Consider the following 26,272-nt stretch of genomic DNA (forward strand, 5'->3'; position numbering starts at 1 on the left):
TTTGGCTGGAGAGTTTGGTGGTTTTCCCAGCAGAGTCTGTTTTTGCCTTTCCCAGGGTGAGGGCTATACCAAAGGACCATTGATCTCTCCCTCTGCTCCAGACCTGGCAAATAGCAGAGTATTTCTCATTATCTATAGGCCTCTAGGATTGAGAAGCCCAGTCCCTCTGTTCCCAAATCTCAGAATAGTCAACAACTGGAAGCTTTCCCTGCGTGAATAGTTTTTAGAACTGGAGAAAAATAAAGGTCATTACTTTGCTCAGAATTGACATCTTTTAACACCTACGACCTGGCTCTTTCCCCTTACACTTAGGAAGATCACGAATCATAAGTCTGTGAACTCAAACAGGTCTATCTGCAGGGCTGGAAGAGTTAGCTATTACTTTCTTATCATTTAGGTATGAACGTATCTGGCACAAAGTGTGGGCATGACTTTTATTCTTCCAAGCTCTTTTCAATAAAATCAAGAGTTAGTTTTACTGAGTGCTTATTATGAACCAAGTACTGTGCACATACTGAAATATTTCATTTAATTGTCACAAAAACCCTCTGAGGAGGGCACTGTTGCATTTTATAGATGAAGAATCCAAGTCTCAGTAACTTGCCTAATCTTGGTAAGTGATGGAGCCAGGGTGGGGCTCAGGCAAGCAGATGCCAAGTCCACACTAACTGTTCTGTTCCATGTCTTCCCCAGGACATGCTGCTTATTTCAGAGATTCTGGACAGTCTCAGTCCATTCTTCTCCAACTAAGACCCAGTCCTTTTGTTCTCCACAAAGAGGAATTGGTTAGCACCTGCTTGGGGTTTGGAGAATAGTAGCTCTTTGGTATTGAGGTTCTTTAATTTATGACCTCTCAGTCTTTTCTAGATCACAGAATTTCAGCTCTTTCTCAAGCTTTTCTTATTTCTTTCATTTGTTTTTAGGCCTTCTTTTCTTTACTTTTTTGTGGGGGGGGGGCAGAGTCTCACTCTGTTGCCCTTGGTAGAGTGCCGTGGCATCATAGCTCACAGCAACCTCAAACTCTTGGGTTCAAGTGGTCCTCTTGCCTCAGCCTCCCAAGCAGCTGGGACTACAGGTACCCACCACAATGCCCAGCTATTTTTTCTTTTTTTTGAGATGGGGTCTCGCTCTGGTTCAGGCTGGTCTCGAACCTGTGAGCTCAGGCAATTTACCTGCTTCAGCCTCCCAAGTGCTGGGATTACAGGCATGAGCCACTATGCCCAGCTAGCCTTATTTTCTAACCATATTTCCATTATACTGGACCTTTTCCAGCCCCTCCACCCCCTAGCTCTTCAGATATCTTAGTGGTGGTGGCTTTTTTTTTTTTTTTTTTTTGAGACAAAGCCTCTAGCTGTCGCCCTGGGTAGAGTGTCGTGGCATTACAGCTCGCAGCAACCTCCAACTCCTGGGCTTAAGCAATTCTCCTGCCTCCGCCTCCCAAGTAACTGGGACTGCAGGTGTCCCCGACAATGCCCGGCTATTTTTTGGTTGCAGCCGTCATTGTTGTTTGGCGGCCCAGGCTGGATTCGAACCCACCAGCTCACATGTATATGGCTGGCGCCTTAGCTGCTTGAGCCACAGGCGCAGAGCCGTTGTTTTTCTTTTTTTTGAGACAGCCTGACTATGTCGCTCTGGGTAGAGTGCTGTGGTGTCACACCTCACAGCAATCTCAAACTCTTGGGCTTAAGCATTTCTCTTGCCCCAAGCCTCCCAAGTAGCTTGGACTACAGGTGCCCGCCACAACGTCCGGCTATTTTTTTTGTTGTAGTTGTCATTGTTTGGAAGGCCTGGCCTGGATTTGAACCTGCCGGCTCCAGTTTATGTGGGCCAGTGGTGGTGGCTTTTATAGGACCAGAGTGCTACAAGATTTTCTCTGAGTCTCTTTTTGAGTCAGATCGAGGATCAACAAAGAAGGGACATGGTCCTGTGCACTGTGTAGATGGGGATCGAGGGATGACCTTGCTGAAGGTACCCTTCAGTGTTTGAAGTTGCTTGGGATTGTTGGGGTTTGGGTCTGGGCAAGAAATAGTGTGTTTGCAGCGCTGAGCTATGTCATCGCTGCAAAACCAGTCTAGTTCTGACTGTAAGGTTCAGGAATAAGAAAGCTGGATTCCACAAGGCCAGGCTCTTCTCCCTTTGGCCTTCCTAAACCCCTGTCCATCAGTTGGCCAGGTGAGCAGCATTTCCCGGACATATCTATATTTTGGATATTGTTTATCCTCTGTAATGTCCCCCATCTTCTTAGCAAACAGTAGACTTTAAAATAAGTTTGACATAGAAAAATATTTTAGGCTCAGGGAGCACTAATTGGAGAAAGATAAGATGGCAACAGATGGGAAGCACTGGGGATAATAAGTCAAGGAAGGCAAACTCGGGTTTGAGCCATGTTTAGAGCCAGGTGACAACTTTGAGAGTCTGTGTCCCCTTCCACTGAATACTCTGAGTGCTCCACTTCCTCAGGGCCCTGGTTGGGTCTCTGGGTGTTTGTGTGCGTACACATAGGCACGTTTCCCTTACAGGAGCGATTCCAGGTGAAGAATCCTCCCCACACTTACATCCAGAAACTCCAGAGCTTCTTGGACCCCAGTGTAACTCGGAAGGTAAAGTATGGGCTAGAGAGGTCCTATCTTGCTGCCTCTTTAGTCCCATGGGGATTTGACTTGTGGCTCAGACATCTGTTTCTGAGCAATGGGGGTTGGATTTCTGGGTTGTGCAGTGAGGGGCCTGGAGTGGCTGGCCAGTAATTAAAGGAGGGTCTGTAATTGTCCTCTCATATCCTTTCCTTTTCCCCTTCTACTTTTTTATTTGTACTATAAAGTTGGATTAGGGGCCTCCATCAGTGACATAAAATTCCATGTTTACAGAAGTTCAGGAGGAGAGTGCAGGAGTCAACCAAAGTGCTACGAGAACTGGAGATCTCACTTCGCACCAACCACATTGGGTGAGTTGGATCTGGTCACTACAGCCTCTTCACCTGGGCCCAGGGGGTTGGCAGGTTACACAGGATCTGGTGTCGTCTGAGGAGGATTTGTCTGTTTATCCTCCCTACCACAGGGCAGAATTGCCTCTTGAATGGCTTCTGGCCCTCCAGAGCTTCAGACCATTCCTTTTCTGGCTTTTCTTCCCTCTCAGCCCTGCCAGCTGCTGACTGGATGTTTCTGGCAAGCTTGGGGCCTCTCGTGGGGTCCTCAGCCTGTGGCTTTGAATGGAAGACATTCCCACAGCAGCTGAGACTAGAGTCTGCCTGTGGCCTGGTGCTAGGCCAAGCAAGGCCCAGAGGGGGCTGGGGGTGGGGGAAAACATTGCTTTGGATAACTGAGACCTACTTCCTATTCGGTAACTATGTGGACTTTTTGGTGCCCGGAAGATTATTTGCTTGTTTGAGAAAAGACAATCTTAGTTCATGAGCAGAAGCAGCTTTTCCAAAACACAAAGAAAGAAAATGTAAGATGGTGGGGGTAGGGAGGCCCAGGAGCCGAATGTTTTCTATATTCACAGGCCCTGGTGCTGCCAACCCATTGACAGGGCCCCTAGGAACTGTATGAGTCTTTCTTTCCAATCTCTGCCTGTGGAACCAGGAATTGCTGAATAGGCAGAGGGCTAATGCATGAGGTACAGTGAAAGAGGGCAACGGCCTTAGTATTAGGAAACTATAACCAGTAAGGGTATATGTAGTGAAAGGGAGAGAGAAAGATGTGTACGTGTGTGCACTGAAAGGACAGTAGGGATACCTAATGTAGAGCTGCATTTGGGGTCACAGATCTGGTGGGGGGCCTGATGTGAACGTTGAGCTTACATGAGTGAGGAGTGCAGCCTCGGTGTGGGGGAGATTTCTGGGCTTCTGAGGATAGGGTGGAAAGAGCCAATAATAAATCAGCCTTTCCCCTTTTGTCATGGCAGCTGCCTACTTGTCCACGCCTGGGCTGAGCCAGCCTAGGGCTCTAGAGGGAGGGGATGCCTGCATGTTGCTGGCTGCAGCAGCAGTCACAAGGGAAATAGCACAGGAGAGAACAGGAAAAGGATGGTTCCTGGCCTCAGTAGCTGTGTTCTGGTGGCCAGAGTATGGCTACCACGTCTTATGTGTGAACAAGATTATAAGCCGAGCCACTGGTAACGGTAGGGCCAAGCCTATATCTTTGGTGAATCCTTCATGGAAGGACAAAGTGGTAGAGGCTCCTCAGTTGCCCTGCATGAGGGTAAGAGTGATTCTGATGGTAGTCCCAAGTATCACCTGCCACCCCATGTTCTTCCATAGGGCCCTTTCCTTCCTCTTTTTTTTGAGACAGAGCCTTAAGATGTCACCCTGGGTAAGAGTTCCGTGGCATCACAGCTCACAACAACCTCCAACTCCTGGGCTCAAGCGATTCTCCTGCCTCTGACTCCCAAGTAGCTGGGATTACAGGTGCCTGCCACAATGCCTGGTTATTACTTATTTTTTTTTTTTTTTTTTGGTTGCAGCCATCATTGTTGTTTGGCAGGCCTGGGCTGGATTTGAACCTGCCACGTCAGGTGTAGGTGGCTGGCACCTTAGCTGCTTGAGGCACAGGTGCTGAGTGGAGACAGAGTCTCTTTGTCACCCTTGGTAGAGTGCTGTGGCATCACAGCTCACAGCAACCTCAAACTCCTAGGCTCAAGCAGTTCTCTTGCCTTGGCCTCCCAAGTAGCTAGGACTACAGGTGCCTGCCTTAACACCTGGCTATTTTTTTTGCTGCAGTTGCCATTGTTGTTTAGCAGGTGCGGGCCAGGTTCGAACCCACCAGCCTCTGTGCATGTGGCCGGCACCCTTAACCACTGAGCTACAGGTGCTGAGCCTTTTTTCTTTTTTTTTTAAGACAGAGTCCACTCTGGGTAAAGTGCTGTTGTGTCATACCTCACAGCAACCTCCAACTCCTGGGCTCAAGTGATCCCTTGCTTCAGCCTCCTGAGTAGCTAAGATTACAGGCACCCTCCACAAGGCCTGGCTAATTTTTCTATTTTAAGTAGAGACGGGTTCTTGCTCTTGCTTAGGCTGTTCTAGAACTTCTGAGCTCAAGCGATCAACCTGCCTCCGCCTCCCAAAGCTAAGATTACAGACGTGAGCACCGCACCCGGCCCTTCCTCTTAGCTCTTCTGTCTTCTTCATTATCTCCTGCTGGTGTTGGGGTGAGGGTGAGGTTTGCTCTTCTTGGGAGACAGCCACAGAAAAGCATGTGACTGTTTCTTATGTGCCCTCCCCCTCTACCTGGTGCCTGCCCCCCTGGCTGCTAGCCAGAAGCCCAGACGAGAGCAGCATGGTTCCCAGGCCCAGGCCCCCTGGGCAGTTGGCATACAAGTTTAGAGGTCTTGACCTGTGCCTTGGTTCCCAGGTAGCAGCTTGGTACCTGGCATTTTAGGAGGCCCTGCCATCTGAACTGAGGCTTCTCTGGGTAGAGTTTCATGGAAGGGTCAGCATCCCTTCTGGATTTCTGGCCAAGAATAGTTTGCCAGACTGTCAGACTGTCAGGCTAGCTGGTACTTTGAGATGGTAGGAACCCCGGCAGGGTAGGGAGTAGAAGACCCTGTGCTGGTCACGGCCCAGAGCCTGCGGAAGCTGGGTGCGCAGGGACAGCAGACCAGAAAGCATGCTGTGGAGGGAGGCTAAGAAGTGGGATTCTAGAGCCTCTCTGGCTCCTCCCTGCTCCCTGATTTGTATTGGTCTCTCTGCCTTGCCTAAGTACCCTTTAACCTCTCCTCAAAGTGTCAAGATCCCGAAATAGCAGTATAGACTCAGACAGGAAATGAGAAGGGGGTGGGGAGCTGGAGAGCAGACAGACAGGAAACAGGAGGCCTGTCGGCCCCCAGAGAGGAAGCTAATTTCAGGCAGCTCCGGTGTCAGTCAGCTTCAGCCAGAGCCTGCTGCCAAATCTGAGCCGGGCCTGGTCTCCAGCCCCTGTGTCTTTCCATAGCTCCGGGTATGGCTGGCCAACAAGGTGCTGATTTTCTAGCTATGGGGGAGAAGTGGCCCTGCGGGGCAGTTTGGGCACAGCTGGCCTGTAAAGACCCCTGGATGTTCAGAGAGAGTAGAATGCTCTAGAAAGTAAGGGTTTTATCCTGAGGGTTTTCTCTCTATATCTGCCTTGGAATAAACCTGTCATGTAACAGTCCCTTAGATTTTTATTTTATTTTATTATTAAATCATAGCTGTGTACATTAATGCAATCATGGGGCACCTAGATTTTTGACTTTCATTCCAAGGATATGTCAGCCCAAAAGATTGAAGGCAGAAGGGCAAAAATGCCCTGGGCATTGTCCTCAGGTGCCTTGCTGTCTGCCTTCCTGCCTCCTTGACTGAAGGGCCCAAGTCTCCAGTCTGGCTCTAAGTGGTTACAGCCATTCAGGAGTTCCTACTAAACTCACTCTGACTAAACATAAAGCTCCTATACATTCCTATTTGTTCGTTGCTTCCCCAAACTCCTTTCCTGGATTTGGTGGTGAGTACTTTGGCCCAGTATGCTCCTATCCCTTCCTGCCTGTGTCTTGACTGAGACTACAGTCAAGTTGGGACCTGTTGTCAAGCACAGCTCTACACATGGGCTGGTGGTGAATGTTCTTGATACCTCCCCAGTTCTTCCAATAAACACTGAGCATGGGTGATGTGGTGGGTACAGAAGGTGACTGAGCCAGGGTCCTGCCCTTAAGCAGGGAGTGCCTAGAAGCTTGTTTGACTAGAGCCTTTTCACTTTAAAGCGAGAGATTTTGGCAGGACCTATACTTTCTTCATTCCTGGCTCCCCTGAATAGGGGGAGGTCTAGGCTGGTGACATGTCCATGAATGAGTCTCTCATGGGTTTTGATCTTCAGATCTTTAATACCTAGTGCTAGGTTTCAGAAGGAGCCAGGAGGAAGGTTGCCTTGCCCTTGACTCACTCTAGCAGATCCCCTTCACTGGGTTTCCTTTATCTGCAGGTGGGTTCGGGAATTTCTGAATGATGAAAACAAAGGTCTGGATGTGCTGGTGGATTACCTGTCCTTTGCCCAGTGTTCTGTCATGTGAGTACCACCTTGGGACCAAGGTTGGCTAAGGTTGGGAAGTTCCACTCTACTTGATGAGGAGGGGTGAGAGTTCAACGGGGAAGATGGGACTGAGATTCCAGGATAGGAGGGAGGAGCCAGGCAGCAGTGTGGAAGTGGATAGGAGGCCATGGAGGTGTCTGGGGGTCAGCGAAGAGTACCAGTTGATGGGAGTAGAAGGTGCATTTGGGGAAGTAGGAAGATGGGCTTTGGAAAGGGAGCTTGGGGCTCAGCACTCACAGCGCGGTGGTTACGGCACCAGCCACATACACCTTGGCTGACGGGTTTGAACCTAGCCTGGGCCAGCTAAACAATGACAACTGCAACTAAAAATAGCCGGGCGTTGTGGCAGGCACCTGTAGTCCCAGCTACCTGGGAGGCTGAGGCAAGAGAATCGCTTAAGCCTAAGAGTTTGAGGTTGCTGTGAGCTGTGACACCATAGCACTCTACCGGGGGCAACATAGTGAGACTAAGTCTCAAAAAAAAAAGAAAAAAAAAAAAGTGGAAAGGGAGCTTGGGTCAGGTGTGGTGGCTCAGACCTGTAATCCTAGCACTCTGGGAGGCCAGGGTGGGTGGATTGCCTGAGATCACAAGTTCGAGACCACCCTGTGCCAGAACAAGACCTCATCTCTAAAAAATAGCCGGGCGTTGTGGTGGGGGCCAAGTAGTCCCAGCTACTTGGAAGTTGAGGCAAGAGGATGGCTTAAACCCAGGAGTCTGAGGTTGCTCTGAGCTGTGACGCCATAGCACTCTACTAAGGGTAGCGATGAGACTCTGTCTCAAAAAAAAAAAAAGGAAAGGGAGCTTGGAATCAGAACCTAAAAGCTCTAAATGCCAGGCTGAAAGCAATCCAAGAAAGTGTCCTGGCTTCTGGGAGAGATGCCCTGGTGGGATTGACTCATCTTTGCAGATAAATCTTCAAGAAGCAAGGTTAGGTCTCCAGATTTGAGGGGGTTACTCCATTATTGAAGAACATAGGAGAAGTGATCTGAGCAGAAGAATGAAACATTCAGGAGACTTCCAAGTAGTCTGGGGGCTTGGAGAAGTGAGTTAGCACAGGAAAGACAGCACAGTATAGTCTTTTGAGGAAAGGTCTTTTGAGTCAGACATAGCTGGGTTTGGGTCTCCGTTTTGTCATTTACTGTATGACCTCAAGCAAGTTTATGTCCTCTTCTATGAAAGGAGATCCACGTTCCTGGGTCACTGTAAGTATTAGATGATGATGTGTGAAAACCCTAGATGTTTGGAGCATATATGTCCTAGGTCTGTAGCACAGTAGCAGCTTTGTTGTTAATTTTATTCAAGGCGGTATACCCTACCATAATTACCTGCATATATAGAAAGAGGAATTATACTGATAATAAACATAGTGACCAACACATTCGGATTTATGCCCTAGGGAAACCAGTCTTCCTGGTGTGTCTGTGACTTTTCCTAGTTTTCTCCAGCGTCCAAGGAAACTCCTTGGTCCTGAGACTCTGCCCTAGCCTAGCCCAGACTCCCACTTTTCTTAATACTGTCCTTGCCCCCTTGGCCATTCTCCTTTGCCCAGCAGGTCTTGAGTCTCTTTTCTTAGGGGTTCGAACTAATGCCTCTCCTGTGCTTGGCCTCTCTGTCACCTTTTCCAGGTCATCTGGAAAAACCAAGAGTGGCCCACTCCCCATTCTTGCCCCTGTAGAAGTCATACCCCATGATCCTCCTATCCCTTAAAAAACTACTCTTTTTATAGAAAGAAATGAAAAATATTTGCTGAAGTGATTTTTTTTTAATTCAGAGCTTTTATAGTAAAAAGATGGAGATCATTTTTTTCCAAATAAGCCTATCTCTCTTATTTTGAAAAGCAAACAGATCCCAGCTGCTCTTAACCAAGACTACACTGGAACCTCAGTATTGTAGTGTCCATGGCAGTACCTTTGACTCTGTTTCAAAAGGGAAGACTCAGCAGGAGGGTGGAGGAGAGAAACAATGTGTTTTGGGAAGGGTTGAGAGGAAAAGGGTAAGGCCCAGAGGAATTTGAGTGAAGGCATTTATTTGTAAACTGCATGCATAGCAGTAGGGAATGCAGTATGTTAGCGATGGAGGGACACCACCAGCAAGCCATTTCCCTATGAGGGAGACCCCTGAGGTCTACGTGAGAGCCCATTAAGCACCTCCTGATCGTCAGCACTGTCAGCACTGCAGAGCCTTCTCCCACTGCCGTGAAACATACTGGCATACTCCTCCCATACTCCAGAAAGCCTCAGCCCCCGTGCCTTTGACCCCAATGCTGTGCATGTCTGAGCAGAATGCTCCCTGGGGAGAAGGATCTATAAGAGATGTGTCCTTCCATCCTTAGCGACCTCACAGGGGAGGAGGACAGCAGAGTAGGGCTGTTTCTCAGAGGGGTATATCCTAAAGTGAAGATGTGTAAGAGAGCTTTGTGATCTTGGCTGTCCTTGCTCTGGCCACATTCACAGACTGCTGATTGTGGGAGACATCTGGTTCTGGAAGCAGGAAGTGAGAAACAGAAACCATCCCAACTCCTGCAGGGGCTAAACTGCAGGACCCCAGTCCATAGTCTCAACCTGTGATGTCTTCCATCAGGGAGCTGAAGCCCTAGGAGCCTCTAGATGTGGAAAACCTAGAAAGCTCAAGTAGCCAGAACCATAAAGAACCTAGTCATTAAAACCCAGTGCTAAGATGGGGCACTATGGTGTTTTTTAAACGTAAAGGACCGTCCCTGCTGGGTTCGCCAGGACCCCCTCTCCCACTGTTCAGTCCTGCCCAACCCAGAATGAGCTGGTCTCCCTCAGTATCCCGAGAGACCTCTTGGGCACTGCTGTTTGCCACTTAGCAAGACCTGCAGTTGGCCTCTTCCCTACCACTCCCTCCATGGGGCACTCTTTTTTTTTTTTTTTTTTTTTTTTTTGCAGTTTTTGGCCGGGGCTGGGTTTGAACCCGCCACCTCCAGCATATGGGGCTGGCATCCCACTCCCCTGAGCCACAGGCACCGTTCCCCCCCCCCCCCCTTTTTAAGACAGTTTCACTCTGTCACCCTGGGTAGAATGCAGTCACAGCAACCTTAAACTCCTGGGCTCAAGCGATCCTCTTGCCTCCTGAGTAGCTTGGACTACAGCCACAATAGCTGGCTAGTTTTTCCATTTTTAGTAGACGTTATCTTACCCTTGCTCAGGCTAGTCTTGAACTCCTGAGCTCAAGCAATCCACCCACCCATGCCTCTGAGAGTTCTAGGATTACAAGCGTGAGCCACCACACCAGGCCCACAGGCCAATCTTTGCAGGGAGTCACAGCTTCTTAGAGATGTCCCATGTAAGGCTCTGAGTACAGAAAGACTGCCAGCTCCCCGGCTGCCTAGGGGCAGCCATTCCTCCTGGAGTTGCCTGGCCAGTGGGGAGCAGTGGAGTTGGCCCACGTCAGCATCCCATCTCAGATTTCCCTCCTGGTTGCTGCCTGTGCCTGTGCCTGCTCTGCCCCTGTCCTGTGTCGGTGGCTCTCCCAACCAGGACCGGGTCTCTGCTGCCCAGCTGTGCTTTCTTTCCTTGCTGCCCTTGCTTCTTGTGTCACTAAGGCCTGAAGGGGAGGGGCGGGCTTGCTGGGTGGGAGCTTGGCACTGAATTTCTCCTACGTATGTGCCTCTGTGTGTGCACGTGTGTCCTTTCATGCTCCAGGTTTGACTTTGAGGGTCTGGAAAGTGGTGATGATGGTGCATTTGACAAGCTCCGGTCCTGGAGCAGGTCAATCGAGGACCTGCAGCCGCCCAGTGCCCTGTCGGCTCCCTTCACCAACAGCCTCGCTCGCTCTGCGCGCCAGTCTGTGCTCCGGTATGTGTGCTCTCGCTCGCCCGCCTGCCCCCAGCCCTGCCCAGTCTCAGTACAGTGGTGAGAGCTCACGCTCCTCCTCCACTCTCGCTTCCAGGCTCAGCTCTCTTGCCCTCTGCCTGCCAGTCTGTCTCTGGTCTGTCCTCTCTGTCTCCTTGACTCTGCCCAGCGGTCTTTCCTGGGTAAGTACATAGTTCTTGGCTACGCCCACCCCATCTGGGGTTCTGGATCTCCCCGCTCCTTACCCCTCTCTGGGGCCCCTCCATTCCTGATTCTTGCTCTGCCATTCCTCCTGGCCTCTCAAGCAGGGCACATCTCACATAGGTCCATGCCTTCAATGGGAGGTCCAGCTCCTGCCCTCGTTCTCTCTCCCGCTGGCTCTTTACTCTGCCCTGTCAGCTGCTCAGGGAACAGCTCCCCCAGCCTTCCTGCCCCTCACTTCTTCCTTCAGGCCTTTTCTCTCCAGGGCTGTAGCGTGTTCATTTGTCTACAGTATCTTAAGAGCTGTCCTACCTAGAGGTCGGCGGATGGACTGGATGACTTCTCAGAGCCCCTTCCTACTCAGGAGGCTTTCCTTTGGGTCCTGTGGCCCTTTCCTTGGTCTCTGGTCTCTCTCATGCTCATGCTTTTCTCCTAGTCTCCCTTGGGTTCTGTCCCTTGGACATTGCTCATGATTCTCATTGTGAATGGGCAGGTTCCATATGTACTGCTTCCTTTTTTCATGAAACATCATTGAAAGTGGGGAGAGGTGGCACAAAGCCAGATAGCCACCTGGCCTTCCTGAAGTCTGTGGGGATCTGCTTTGCCTTTTGGGGGATAGAAGTGGGATGAAAGAGTCAAGATCATCTTGCCCCACAGATTGTGCAGAAATGGAAGGAGAGAAGGCTGAGATGTCTACCTGGACCCATCTGGAGAAGTAGAACGGCCTATACAGCTACTATTTGTATTTTGAAGGATCTCTAGTGTTAGCATGGTTTGGGCATTGCTTATAAAGAGGGGATCTTGTGTAGTTGCTGACAAAGGCCTGTTCCAGCCAGGTGAATATAGGCTGACCAGCCCGCTTCCTGCATCCTGTCTCTCTTGGCTGTTGGTACAAGGTTCTCTTTCCCTTCTGCTGCTGCTGCTAAGGAGTGGCTTGCTATCTGGATGATGGTGAGCACTCCTAGACACTGCTACCATGGCCTCAGCTCGCACCTGACTGCCTGGCCCATCTCCCCCAGGTATAGCACTCTCCCTGGGCGCAGGGCCCTGAAGAACTCTCGCCTGGTGAGCCAGAAGGATGATGTTCACGTCTGTATCCTTTGTCTCAGAGCCATCATGAACTATCAGGTAAGGGACACCGGCAATGTGTGTTCTACCTCTTCTGCCAAAGAGGAGACCTAGGAGGGCAGCACTTTGTCAAAGACAGGCTAAGCTCTCCTTTTCCTACATCAAGGCCCCCTCCTTCTTCCTTTCTCTTGTAGTATGGATTCAACCTGGTCATGTCCCACCCCCATGCTGTCAATGAGATTGCACTCAGCCTCAACAACAAGAATCCAAGGTGTGTTCCTTCTCTCTTTCCCCTCTCCCCTCTGCCCAGGGCTCTGAAAATCTGGGCTCCACATATTCCAAGAATTCCTGCCTGGCCATGGGTCCTGTCAGAGGCTTGGTTTGGCCCCCTCACCTCTGCTAGAGGATAAGTGCTCCTGGCTTCCTTCTGGTCTTCACAGCTTAGTGAGGGAGCATGCCTGCCTTCTCTTGCCTTCTTCCCCAACCCACCCTTTCTTCTGCCACTGAGGCTGTCTCCATTCTCCAAAGCGACTCACTCAATTATGGGAGTGAGTTGTGTGGTTGTCAGCATGGGGGGCTAGGATGTTAATCTTCCTTCTTCATCCCTTAGGACCAAAGCCCTTGTCTTGGAGCTCCTGGCAGCTGTGTGTTTGGTGCGGGGAGGTCACGAAATCATCCTTGCTGCCTTTGACAATTTCAAAGAGGTCTGTCTGGTGTCTTCACATGTGTGTGGGAGAAAGTGGGGAGCCAGGTGGATAAGCATTATTTTATTTCCCGTGTTCGCCAGTGATTTTTTTTTTTTTTTTTGATGGTGCTGGGGGAATAGAGTTTCACTTTATTATTCCAGCTGGAGTGCAGTGGTGCAGTGGTGTCATCATAGCTCGCTGAACTTCAAATTCCTGGGCTTAAATGATCTGTCTGCCTACCTTAGCCTCCCAAGTAGCTGGGACTATAGGTGGCTGGCTAATTTTTCTGTTTTTAGTAGAGACAGAGTCTTGTTCTTGCTCAAGCTGGTCTCGAACTCCTGAGCTCAAGTGATCCTCCTACCTCGGCCTCCTAGAGTGCTAGGATTACAGGCATGAGCCACTGTGCCCAGCCCACCAGTGATTTTTAACATCCCAGTGGTTGGCTAAGTAGCCTCCCCATCCCTCCTTTTTTTTTTTTTTTTTTTTTTGAGACATTATCTCACTTTGTTGCCCTCAGTAGAGTGCTATGGCATCATAGCTCATAGCAACCTCAAACTCTTACGCTCAAGTGATCCTCTTGCCTCCGCCTCCCAAGTAGCTGGGACTAGAGGTGCCTGTCATAACGCCTGGCTATTTTTCAGAGATGGGGTCTCACTCTTGTTCAGGCTGATTTTGCGCTCCTGAGCTCAAGTAATTCACCCACCTCAGCTTCCCAGAGTGCTAGGACTATAGGTGTGAGCCTTTGTGCTTAGCCTCTTCTCTTTTTTTTTCTTTTTTTTTGGAGACAGAGTCTCAAGCTGTTGCCCTGGGTAAAATGCTGTGGTGTCATAGCTCACAGCAATCTCCAACTCTTGGGGTAAAGTGATCCTCCTGCCTCAGTTTTTCTATTTTTTAGTAGAGACAGGGTCTCGCTTTTGCTCAGGCTGGTCTTGAACTCGTGAGCTCAGGCAATCACTTGCCTTGGCCTCCCAGAGTGCTAGGATTACAGGAGTGAGGCACCTCACCTGGCCTCCTCACTTTTTTTTTTTTTTTTTAAAGACAGGGTCTTGCTCTGTTACCCAGACTGGAGTACAGTGGTGTGATCATAGCTCACTATAACATCGAACTCCTGGGCTTTAAGCAATTTCCTACCTCAGCCTCCCAGGTAGCTAGCACTACAGAGATACCATCTCACCTGGATGACTTATATTTTTTATTTTTATTTTATTTATTTATTTATTTTTTGAGACAGAGTTTCACTTTGTTGCTCTTGGTAGAGTGCCATGGCATCATAGCTCACAGCAACCTCTAACTCTTGGGCTCAAGTGATTCTCTTGCCTCAGCCTCCCAAGTAGCTGGGACTACAGGTGCCTGCCACAATACCTGGCTATTTTTAGAAACTAGGTCTTGTTCTGGCTCAGGCTGGTCTTGAATTCATGTGCTCAGGTAATCCACCTGCCTCAGCTTCCTAGAGTGTTTAGGATTACAGGCATGAGCTACCACACCCAGCCCCTGGATGAGGTTTTTTTTTTTGGTAGAGACAGAATCTCACTTTATCGCCCTCAGTAGCGTGCCGTGGCGTCACACTGCTGACAGCAATCTCCAACTCCTGGGCTTAGGCAATTCTCTTGCCTCAGCCTCCCGAGCAGCTGGGACTACAGGTGCCCGCCACAACGCCCGGCTATTTTTTTGTTGCAGTTTGGGCGGGGCTAGGTTTGAACCTGACACCCTTGGTATATGGGGCTGGCGCCCTACCCACTGAGCCACAGGCACCGCCCGACTTTTTATTTTTTATTTTTATAGATGGGGTCTTGCTATGTTGCCCAGGCTGGTTTTGAACTTCTCAGCTCCAGCATTCCTCCTGCCTTAGTCCCCAAAGTTCTGAGATTACAGATGTGACCCACTGTGTGCAGCCTCCCCCTACCCCATTACTGTATTTATTTAGGGCTTTAGTCTTATTAGATCTTGTGCTGGGAGACCTCCCATTAGCCAGATAGGATCCCCTCAGATCTAGCTGAGGGCTGTAGTCCAGTGTTGGTTTTTTTTTGTTTGTTTGTTTTGGGTTTTGTTTTTTTTTTTTTTTGAGACAGAGTCTACTGTGGTATCACAGCTCACAGTAACCTCCAACTCTTGGTCTCAAGCACTTCTCTTACCTCAGCCTCCCAAGTAGCTGGGACTACAGGCCCCTGCCACAACACCTGGCTATCTTTTGGTTGTAGTTGGCATTGTTGTTTGGCAGGCCCTGGCTGGATTCGAACCTGCCAGCTCCAATGTATGTGGCTGATGCCCTTAGCCTCTGAGCTACAAGCGCCAAGCCTAGTCCAGTGATTTTAATCTGGCCATGCATCAGAATCACCTGCTGAGGAATTGGTTGAAAGTGCAGATTCCTGTGCCACTCTAGACCAGCGGTTCTCAACCTGTGGGTCATGACCCATAGGAACTGTATTAAAGGGCCACAGCATTAGAAAGGTTGAGAACCACCGCTCTAGGCCCACTGTAGGCCTGGGCAATTATATTTTAAGAGACTACCCAAGTGGGAGTCTGAGGCAGTAAACTCACTGATAGAACCCAAAGCAGATGTGTTTGCAGTGGGAGAAGGTGAGCCAGCATGTCTCCTGGGTTGTTGGCTGTTATTGGTAAGGGGAGAGGGAACTCCTATGTGGAATTTCCCCAGCCTCTGGGCCTGGCTTCTGAAGTCCCTATCTGCTTGACTAGGATTCCTCGACATCCAGCCACAGCTGCTGGTCCCACCCCTTCCTCTTCTTTGGACCTCTTCCCTAGCATCCATTGTTCAAGCCAGGAAATGGCTCTTCCTCCTTGAAACCCAGAGGCTTATAGGAGTCTCCGTACCTCTCTCAGAGAGGGCTTTCCTGCCCACTGTCCCCTCTCCTTTGTCCCCACTAGGACCTCAGCCTCCTGCCTCAGCCGTGACCTGCCTCCCTTCCTCTTTCTTTTCTTCCTTCCTTCAATAACTTGTAAGCATCAGATCCCTGCATTTCTTGGCCTATAAACCTAAAGTGTGGTCCGAGTTCCCTCAGCAAATTAGTGGGAGCCAGATTCTAGGTCTAAGGTTTTCTTTTATGTGTATAGTGTCCAGAATGGCTCATTTTATAGATAGAACTGTGATTAAAATTGCCCTGAACCAATCCTTTGCTGTGACATTCCTGCGAGCCAGGATTTGGGAACTTGGGTTCTGCATGGGGCAAATCCTTTGACTGAGAAAGTCTGCTTGTTTAGGTGTGCAAGGAGCTACACCGCTTTGAGAAGCTGATGGAGTATTTCCGGAATGAGGACAGCAACATCGACTTTCTGGTGAGGAACTGCGCCTGGGTCAGTCCCACACCCACAGTGCTGTGTACTCCTCAAGAACAGGGGGTCAGGCTAACAGCTTTTTTTTTTGAGGAGGAGGAAGAAAGAGAAGTTTATTAATTTACTGGCAAATGGGAAGGCTGGTAGACTCCTGTCTCAAATAATACCAGTGTCCTCCCCACAGCATATCTTGATGTTCTGTGAATCATTCTCCCAGAATTATTCTCTCTACTTATAAATGCTCCTTGTCCACTCACACACCCCAGAGAGCTCTTAGAAACTTTAGGACAATGTCATTTATGTTTCTTAGATCTACTTTCCTCCTTTCTGTGGCTCTTTTGTCCTTGATTTGGATCCTTTTTGAGCTGACTTACCTTTCCTAAGCCCTTCCTATCCCCCATGAGGGATATAACTTATCCCCCATAGCCCAGGGTCTTCAGCTAGGTAGGGTTGTCTCAAGAAACACCTGCTTCGGTACAAAGGAAATAAGATAGCTGTATCTTCATTTACATCTATTTTTCATGTAATTTACTTGTCTTTATATACTGAATATGAAATTTGACCATTTTTTAAGTTAAAATACTCTTATTACTACCTCATAAAGACTTCTTGTTCTGTTCTGTCACCCACCCAGACTAGAGTGCAGTGGCATCACCATAACTCACTGAAATCTCAAATTCCTGGGCTCAAGTGATCCTCTTGTCTTAGTCTCCCAGAGTGCTAGGACTGTAGGTGTGGGCTACCACAGCCAGCTTATTTTTCTGGTTTTTATAGAGAAAGGGTCTTGCTATGTTGTTCAGGCTGGTCTCAAACTTCTTGGCTCAAGTGATCCCCCGACTTCAGCTTCCCCAAATGCTCGGATTATAGGCATGAGCCACTGCTCCTGGTCTTAGACTTTTTTCTTCACTCTTTTTGATTATCCATCTAATTACGATGTTCTAACAGCCACCTATCTTCCCCGTCTCTTGGCTCTGCTCTGCTTTGCCCTTTCTGTTTCTTCCTCTCTGGGCTGCTCCCCAGGTGGCCTGCATGCAGTTCATCAATATTGTGGTGCACTCCGTGGAGGACATGAACTTCCGAGTCCACCTGCAGTATGAGTTTACCAAGCTGGGGCTAGAAGAGTTCCTGCAGGTGAGCTGTATGGGATCCTGGGAAGGTGAGGATCTATCCCTGCTTTGAGGTAGAGGACAAGTTTACTCATATCACAGAGGGTTTGTCTTTTATAAGTGCCTCGTCCTGAATGCTCCTGGAACCCAGACTGTCTTCTGTGGCTTGATACTTGGACTTCTTGCAGATGATTCCCTCATCAGGCAGCTGCAGGAGCAGGAACTCCTTAGGTTTTATGCTCTAAGAAGTAATAGTGAGGGGTAAAGAGGACTAATTTTTCTCAGGAAGCTCCCCTGATCCCATGCCTGCTTCCTTAATTACCACTCTCTCTGTTTTCCCTCCAGAAGTCAAGGCACACAGAGAGTGAGAAGTTGCAGGTGCAGATTCAGGCATACCTGGACAACGTGTTTGATGTGGGGGGTTTGTTGGAGGATGCTGAGACCAAGAATGTGGCCCTGGAGAAGGTGGAGGAGCTGGAGGAGCATGTGTCCCATGTAGGTGGTTCCCCTTTGCCTGCCAGAGTCACCATTGAGGGTAGGGGCAGATGGGGACGTCTGAATCCCAGGAATCCTGAGCTGACCCACTTACCTCCAGACTGAGCCCTGGGAAGCTGGAGAACTCATTGGAGGCTCTCTAGAGCACAGTCTGGCTGGAGCCACTGAATCATCCACTGATGGGAACACACACTGACCCCCAGGGCTGGGAATAGTATGCATCAGGCTTGAGAAAGTCAGAATGTGGCCATTTGCCTTGTTTCTGTTGCTGTATTGTGGTATCAGAGCCTATCCTATGAGAGGAATGTAGGGGAGCTCCTTTGGGGGCCCCATGTGGAGGGTTGGGCCCAGGTCCCATCTGGGGTTCAGGCTGTGCTGAGTACTCAGGCTTGAGGGCCATCCTCAAGCCTTCCCTTCCTGTCCTTGTAGCTCACAGAGAAGCTTCTAGACCTGGAAAATGAAAACATGATGCGGGTGGCAGAGCTAGAGAAGCAGCTCCTGCAGCGGGAGAAGGAACTGGAGAGCATCAAGGTATATAGACTCTGGGGACGGCAGTCCCTGGGCTCCAGGGCGTTGGAATTTTGCTGCTGTTCCCTGAGTCATGTCAGATCCTCTGGGATTCAGATCTTGATCCACCTTGAAGCTTTCAGATGATGATGATTTTACCCATTTTTTAGTTGGAGAGGGAAGCTGAAGCCAGAGTGGGCCAGACATACCCAGAAAAGGGTGGGAGCAGATGGGGTACTCATGGGCACCTCCCGGGACCCGGTCCAGGCCTTTTCTCACCCTACCATGCTGTCAATTATGCTCCCCTGCACCTCCACGTAGTTCCCCCAGCCATGCTTTGTGAGCAGGGTCAGAGTAACCCAGGCACTTTGCTGACTGGGATACCTGCCAGGTATACTAAATCGTGAGAGCAGGGGCTCCTCATGTTTCAGTCTCTTCTCTGTTTCCTAATCTTTTTGTTATAAAATCATGCCCCTACCCTACCTTTTTGTTCTATTCTTGCTCTTTTTTTTTTTTTGCAGTTTTTGGCCAGTGCCGGGTTTGAACACACCACCTCCAGTATATGGGGCTGGTGTCCTACTCATTGAGACACAGGCGCTGCTTTTTTTTTTTTTTTTTGAGACTGGAGTCTCACTATGTTGCCCTTGGTCACAGCTCACAGCAACCTCCAATTCTTGGGCTCAAGTGATTCCCCTGCCTCAGCCTCCCAAGTAGCTGTGACTACAGACATCTGCCACAACGCCTGGCTGTTTTTTGGTTGCAGCCGTCATTGTTATTTAGCTGGCCCAGGCCGGGTTCAAACCTGCCAGCCTGGTTGTATGGGGCTGGTGCCCTACCCACTGACCTACGGGCACCACCCCATTGTTGCTCTTTTGACCTCAATATGTATCTGCCTAGACCTTGGTAAGCGGTAAGCACTGAATGGGGAGCTATGGAGCATACAGAGATGGTTGCTAACAGGGTCTTATCCATCAGGGGGCTTCCAACTGAGCAATTATAGAAGGCCAATGAAAAAGGAAAATGAGGTGGCATCTGTAGCTCAAGCAGCTAAGGCACCAGCCACATACACCAGAGCTGACGGGTTTGAATCAGGCCCGGAGCCTGCCAAACAATGACAACTACAATCAAAAAATAGCCGGGCGTTGTGGCAGGTGCCTATAGTACCAGCTACTCGGGAGGCTGAGGCAAGAGAATCGCTTAAGCCCAAGAGTTTGAGGTTGCTGTGAGCTGTGACACCATGGCACTCTACCCAGGGTGATAGCTTAAGGTTCTGTCTCAAAAAAAGAAAAGAAAAAGGAAAATGAGGCCCAAAGGGCTGAGAAGGAGATAGTCTCACTCTGTTGCCCAGGCTTGAGTGGTGTGGTGTCGGCCTTGTTCACAGCAGCTTCACACTCCTGCCTCTAAAGTAGCTGGGACTACAGGCATATGCCATCATATCAAGCTAGTTTTTCCTTCTTCCCTCCCTCCCTCCCTTTCTCTCTTTAGTAGAGGCAGGGTCTCACCCTTGCCCAGGCTGGTCTCAAACTCCTGAGCTCAAGTGATCCTCCTACCTTGGCTTCCCAGAGTGCTAGGAGTATAAGCATGAGCTACCACCCCCACCTGGGGCAGCCTTTTCTCTGGCCTTGAGGAACCTGTGCAGTGAGAATAGGCTGGAACAGAGAGGAAGACACTTCAGGGTGCCAGTGGGAGCACGCTGGTTCTTCTGCCTGTCTCCTGTTCTGTGTTTCAACTTCCCCATCTCCCTGTAAGGATTTCTGCCACTTCGAGCACCCTAGTTGAGAGATCCTTGGGTAGTCCTAGGGGCAGTGACTACTGTGCCTTCAGCCCACTCTTCCCCTTAATGGTGCTGTCTGCCCGATAGGAGACATATGAGAACACGAACCACCAGGTGCACACCCTGCGGAGGCTTATTAAAGAGAAGGAGGAGGCTTTCCAGCGCCGATGCCGTTTGGAGCCAAGTGCCCGGGGCCTGGAGTCCATGGGCAGTGAGGCCAGAGTAGGCCCTGCAGAGCTGAGTGAGGGCATACCACCCTCTGACCTGGACATCCTGGCTCCAGACCAGCCCCCCGAAGAGGTCCTCCCTCTGCCTCCACCACCAGCTCCTCCCTTGCCCCCTCCACCTCCCCCATTACCAGGTAACCATGATCCCTATGACCCCTGGGAGCTGGCAGGGACCGTTTCCTCATAAGGACTAAAATCTTAGCAGTGTCTTCCTTAGTAGCTGGGAATATGGCATCATTTGAGGGCTGGAAGGATGTAAAATCAGGATAAGAGAGGACTAAGGGAGTGCTGAAATCTGAGAGAAGCTCAGATGTGGACCTGTTTTAAGGATCATAAAGATTCCTTTGAAGACAGCCAAGGAGAAGGCTTAGACTATAGTAGGAGAAACTGGGTTAGACGCTGCCAAGATTTGCCCTGTCAGAGTTAGGATTCCTGGGAGCAGCTTGAGGCAGAGTTCATGTAGGCTCCTTCCCCGACACTCTTCAAGGAGCAGATGGGGTGGGGGGTGCGCAGAGAGGAGGGTAGCCTGTGAAGTCTCTTGACCCCTGGTCACTGTGCCATTTCCTATCCCAGACAAATGTCCCCCAGCCCCGCCTCTCCCTGGTGCCGCTCCCTCTGTAGTATTGACGGTGGGCCTATCTGGTGAGTGTCCCCTGGCTTTGGGCAGGGCTGGTGGGACCAGGGGAGTGTGGCCTTGGCCCCTGCCTCACTGATCCTCTTTCCAAACTAGCCATTCGAATTAAGAAACCTATCAAGACCAAGTTCCGGCTGCCTGTCTTCAACTGGACAGCATTGAAACCCAACCAGATCAGTGGCACTGTCTTCAGTGAACTTGATGATGAGAAGATCTTAGAGGTGACAGGGTTTGGGGCCCAGAGAGGTGGGGTTGGGGCCTGGGCATCAGGTTGCCCTTTAAGCAGATCTCTTAGCCTTAGAAAAGCCTTCAGGCTGGGGTGAAGGTCAGCTCCGTGAGCCTGTTACTGTGTGCATACATGCATTTCTAGTTGTCTCTACTTGTGTCTGTATGTTTGAAACACTCCAGAGTGACAGAGTTCTGGGCCTATGCTGGGTGGGTTGCCAGGGGGGTCTTGCAGTAGTTTGAGCCACAGCATTTTCCCTGCTCATCTATCCTGCCAGGACCTGGACCTAGATAAGTTTGAAGAATTGTTTAAGACGAAAGCCCAGGGCCCTGCCCTTGACCTCATCTGCTCCAAGAACAAGACTGCACAGAAGGCTGCCAGCAAGGTGACCTTGTTGGAAGCCAATCGTGCCAAGAACCTGGCCATCACCCTACGCAAGGCTGGCCGCTCAGCCGAGGAGATCTGCAGGGCCATTCACATGTGAGGCTCTCACTGACCTGGCCGTGGTCCCCAGCCACTTGGTTGGCAGTCCAGTTCTCTACCTAGGAGCCTGGCTGTCCCTAGATTTCAGGGCTTTTTCTTTTTTTTCTTTGAGACAGAGTCTCACTTGGTCACCCTGGGGTTGAGTGCTGTGGTGTCATAGCTCACAGCAACCTCAAACTCTTGGGTTCAAGCAGTCCTCTTGCCTCACCCTCTGGAGTAGCTGGGACTACAGGTGCTTGCCAATGTTTAGAGATGAGGTCTCGCTCTTACTCAGGCTGGTCTCGAACTCCTGAACTCAGACAATCCATCCGCCTCAGCCTCCCAGAGTGCTAAGATTATAGGCGTGAGCCATTATGCCTGGCCTATGATTTCAGGGCTTCTGACAAAACTCCCTCACACCCCTCAGTCATCCACTGGCATGGTCATGACTTACTGTAGCCATGCTGTGTGCCAGGCCTTGTATGAGGTGCTGGGGATCCAGCCCAGACCTTGGCCCAGTACCTGGTCTAGTGGGGACAGCACTATCATACTGGGTGATACTACTAAGATGGCAGAGGTACCGACAGCTTTGGGAGAATAGGAAAGGCCCCCTAAAGAAGGTAATGTCTCAAACTGGGACTGAGGGACACATACAGGTTAGTCTAGTTCAGAGCCTGGAAGGGAGAAGTGGGGTGCTTGGGTATTGAAAATTTTGAATCTGGCTTTAGTGTAGGGAGAGGAGTAGGAGAGAAGGTAGAGCTGGGTAGAGTTGGACAGGCTGGGCCTCCTAAGCCATGCACAGGTATATGGATTTCACCTAGGTGCAGAAGCTTCTTTTTTATTTTTTGAGACAGAGTCCCATCATGTCGCCCTTGGTAGAGTGCTGTGGTGTCACAGCACATAGCAATCTCAAACTCTTGGGCTTAAGGGATTCTCTTGCCTCAGCCTCCCAGGTAGCTGGGATTACAATTGCCCACCACAATGCCTGTCTCTTTTTGTTGTTGTTGTTGTCATTGTTGTTTAGCAGGCCAGGACCTTGTTCAAACTCACTGGCCCTGGTGCATGTGGCCAGCGCCCTAACCTTAACTGAGCTAAGGGCGCAGAGCCAAGTTGCAGAAGCTTTTAAACAGGAACATGGAATGTCCCCCAAATATTATCATTACTGGTGCTGTGATAAATGAGGCAATTGGTCCTCTCTCACTGGCTATGTTCCAGGCACAGACCCCTACCCCAGTCCTTCCAAGAGCTGGAGAATTAAAGGAGTGAGGGAGAGTGCAGGCAGCTGTGAGACCAGAGGTGGGCCCTTCTCCCCACACAGGTTTGACCTGCAGACTCTGCCTGTGGACTTCGTGGAGTGCCTGATGCGCTTCCTGCCCACAGAGGCGGAGGTGAAGCTGCTGCGGCAGTATGAGCGTGAGCGGCAGCCCCTGGAGGAGCTGGCGGCTGAGGACCGCTTCATGCTGCTCTTCAGCAAGGTGGAGCGGCTAACCCAGCGGATGGCCGGCATGGCCTTCCTGGGCAACTTCCAGGACAATTTGCAGATGCTCACTCCGGTACAGCCCCTTCCACCTGCTAGTCACCTCTCTGCCCAGCCCATCCTTCCTGCTCCTCCCTGACTACCCAGCCTGGGTTACTTAAGTGTTCATCTCACCTTCCAGCAACTCAATGCCATCATCGCAGCCTCTGCCTCTGTCAAGTCTTCGCAGAAGCTGAAGCAGATGTTGGAGGTGGGAAGAGGGTAAACTGGGTGCTTGTGGTTCCCAGGTCCTAGGTGGGGGCTGGGGCTAGGAGAAGGAGCCCCTGAGGCTTGGGCCTGACCTGCATCCCTGGCATCTCTTGCACAGATCATCCTTGCCCTGGGGAACTACATGAACAGCAGCAAGCGGGGAGCTGTGTATGGCTTCAAGCTCCAGAGCCTGGATCTGGTAAGATGGGGTGGGGGCCAGCACCGGCCAAGTGGCTTGGGGGCAGCAGTGATGGAGCCAGAGTGCTTAGCTCTCTCCTCTCTCCCAGCTGTTGGATACCAAGTCCACAGACCGGAAGATGACGCTGCTGCACTTCATCGCCTTGACGGTGAAGGAGAAATACCCAGATCTGGCTAACTTTTGGCATGAGCTGCACTTTGTGGAGAAGGCTGCAGCAGGTAAGGGGAGGGTCTGCCCCTCATATCCAACCCAGGACAATCCTGGGTGGATGTATACTTCTCTATGTCCATATGGGCATGAAGAGAGAGAACGCTTGAGTCCATTTGTTTTTGGCTTTTGTTACCTTCTGGGTAGTTCAAAGCTTTCTGCTGGAGCCATGAGCAGGGGCCGCTCCAGAGGGAACCTTCCTTCAGGCACCCCTTCCCAGCTAGGTGCACTGGGAGCAGAAACAGGAAGGTGGATGGGACAGTGGCTCAGTGGCTCTGAACAGGAGGGGGATGGGACAGTGGCTCTGTACTCCCAAGCCCTATAACCTGGCCCTGGAGACTGTGTTTCTATTTTCTTTCTTTTTTTTTTTTTTTGGTAGAGACAGAGTCTCATCCTATGGCCCTCGGTAGAGTGCCGTGGCCTCACACAGCCCACAGCAACCTCCAACTCCTGGACTTAGGTGATTCTCTTGCCTCAGCCTCCCGAGTAGCTGGGACTACAGGCGCCCGCCACAACACCCGGCTATTTTTTGGTTGCAGTTTGGCCGGGGCTGGCTTTGAACCCGCCACCCTTGGTATATGGGGCCGGCGCCCTACCGACTGAGCCACAGGCGCCGCCCTCTTTTTTTTTTTGTTGAGACAGTCTCACTGTGTTGCCCTCGGTAGAGTGCTGTGGTGTCACAGCTCACAGCAGCCTCAAACTCTTGGGCTTTAAGCAATTCTGTTGCCTCAGTCTCCCAAGTAGCTGGGACTACAGATGTCCACAACACCTGGCTGTTTTTTTTTTGTTGTTGTTGTTATTGTTGTTTAGCAGGCCTGGGCAGGTTTGAATCCACCAGCCCTGGTGCATGTGGCTGGCGCCCTAACCACTGGGGTATGGGCACCGAGCTAAGAGACTGTTTCTTTCTTTCTTTTTTTAAGAGACAGTCTCACTGTGTCACCCTTGGTAGAGGGCTATGGCATCACAGCTCACAGCAACCTCCAGCTCTGGGGCTTAGGCAATTCTCTTGCCTCAGCCTCCCTATAGCTGGGACTACAGGTGCCTGCCACAACGCCTGGCTATTTTTTTATTGCAGTTTGGCCGGGGCCCAGGTTCGAACCTGCCACCCTCCGTATATGGGGGCGGTGCCCTACTCACTGAGCCACAGGTGCTACCCGAGCCTGTGTTTCTTTATAATGTATGTGAAGTGCTTTGAAAAACACTGATAAAACTCCCTGCAGACATAAGGTAGCTGTTGTTTATGCCTCACCCATGAAAGCTGTAGCAGGCCTGAGGCAGCTGCACTTCCCAGAGCAGCGGTCTGTCTTGCCTTCCTTAGCTGCCTCCTTCATTGGGGTCACGAGCTCACAGTCTCTGCTCCCTTCCTGTGAGAGTGCAGCTGGCTTGGTGTACACTTCTCTATGTCCATATGGGCATGAGAACCTGAGGAAGCCTATGCTGAGGGACAGCCAGAGTTCACTAGAGCCCTGAGCTGGAAGGTGGGCTTGCCAGGCCCTGGGTAGATTTCAGCCAGGCCTCTGGTGGCCACAGTGTCCCTGGAGAATGTGCTGCTGGATGTGAAGGAGCTGGGCCGGGGCATGGAGCTGATACGGCGGGAGTGCAGCATCCATGACAACAGTGTCCTACGGAACTTCCTGAGCACCAATGAGGGCAAACTGGACAAGCTCCAGCGAGATGCCAAGACAGCAGAGGCAAGCGAAGGGGGCAAGGGTGGGAGTCCCCTCTGGGTGGGCCTAGTTCTGGTTCTTTACCAAGCAGCTGGCTGGCTGTGAGGTGAGAGGGCTATGGGGGTGGCAGGCAGCCACCTCTGGGGTCATGGACTCTTGGGAGCTTTAGGAGTCCAGGTTCTCTCCAGCTCATGGGCTTGGGTGGTTGCTTTTCCTCCATTGGCCTGGGGCCCTGCTTCACATAGGCCTCCTGTCTTTGCTACGAGAGCTGGACTTCTTCCTGCTAGGCTGACCCCTCCTGCCCACCCCTTCCCCAGGAGGCGTATAATGCAGTTGTGCGCTACTTTGGTGAGAGTCCCAAGACCACGCCTCCTTCTGTGTTCTTCCCAGTATTTGTTCGATTCATTCGTTCTTACAAGGTAAGGCAAAGAGAGCTTTTAAAGAGGAGTTTGACTGAGAGAAAACTGGTTGTGGGAGAGAGGCCAGGGCTTCAAGCATGGTCCTTTCCTGACAGCTCCTGAGTATTGGGGAGGGAGCAATGGAAGCTGGTAGCAGACCTCTTAGGTCAGCTGTGAACTGGTGGGTAGGGTGGGGGCCTAGGCCCTTCCTGTCATTGTTTGGGACAGGAAGTACCCCTCCAGAGGCTGGCCACCTGGGGTTAGTTGGTCCTATTGCCACCCACTCTCCACCCTCAGTGTTAACCCCTCCCCTCAAAGCCTGTGTGAGCCTCACCCCCCACCCACCTTCCATGGCTGTTAGGAAGCAGAACAAGAGAATGAAGCCCGTAAGAAGCAGGAGGAGGTAATGAGAGAGAAGCAGCTGGCTCAGGAAGCCAAGAAACTGGATGCCAAGGTGGGTGGGACCAAGAGCTAGGGACTGGAGGAAGATAGGGCAAAAGATTGGGGGCTGGAACAGAGCTAGGGAGATGAAATGGGTGGCGAGACCACCCAGAG

The 26,272-nt window shown here is 50.8% G+C and overlaps 1 protein-coding gene across 5 annotated transcripts in view; it reads left to right on the forward strand.

Annotated features, from left to right (window-relative positions):
• The window catches only part of FMNL3 (formin like 3), a 74,162-nt gene that overhangs the window by 45,735 nt on the left and 2,155 nt on the right, over positions 1-26,272 (forward strand). For 2 of the 5 annotated variants that reach the window (XM_053555395.1, XM_053555396.1), the window contains exons 3-24: positions 2,520-2,600; positions 2,865-2,941; positions 6,924-7,007; positions 10,697-10,849; positions 12,067-12,175; positions 12,310-12,386; positions 12,726-12,819; positions 16,018-16,092; positions 17,110-17,220; positions 17,541-17,690; positions 18,120-18,221; positions 20,059-20,332; positions 20,772-20,840; positions 20,929-21,053; positions 21,336-21,538; positions 22,839-23,073; positions 23,179-23,247; positions 23,365-23,445; positions 23,534-23,663; positions 25,183-25,343; positions 25,637-25,738; positions 26,079-26,171. In XM_053555395.1, coding sequence (XP_053411370.1) covers positions 2,520-2,600; positions 2,865-2,941; positions 6,924-7,007; positions 10,697-10,849; positions 12,067-12,175; positions 12,310-12,386; positions 12,726-12,819; positions 16,018-16,092; positions 17,110-17,220; positions 17,541-17,690; positions 18,120-18,221; positions 20,059-20,332; positions 20,772-20,840; positions 20,929-21,053; positions 21,336-21,538; positions 22,839-23,073; positions 23,179-23,247; positions 23,365-23,445; positions 23,534-23,663; positions 25,183-25,343; positions 25,637-25,738; positions 26,079-26,171 — 2,655 coding nt within the window. The remainder of the gene's footprint in view (positions 1-2,519; positions 2,601-2,864; positions 2,942-6,923; positions 7,008-10,696; positions 10,850-12,066; positions 12,176-12,309; positions 12,387-12,725; positions 12,820-16,017; positions 16,093-17,109; positions 17,221-17,540; positions 17,691-18,119; positions 18,222-20,058; positions 20,333-20,771; positions 20,841-20,928; positions 21,054-21,335; positions 21,539-22,838; positions 23,074-23,178; positions 23,248-23,364; positions 23,446-23,533; positions 23,664-25,182; positions 25,344-25,636; positions 25,739-26,078; positions 26,172-26,272) is intronic. The other 3 variants (XM_053555398.1, XM_053555399.1, XM_053555397.1) reach the window with 2 other exon arrangements.

This window comes from Nycticebus coucang, chromosome 12 (genome assembly GCF_027406575.1).
Source record: "Nycticebus coucang isolate mNycCou1 chromosome 12, mNycCou1.pri, whole genome shotgun sequence".
In the NCBI taxonomy this organism is placed as follows: domain Eukaryota; kingdom Metazoa; phylum Chordata; class Mammalia; order Primates; family Lorisidae; genus Nycticebus; species Nycticebus coucang.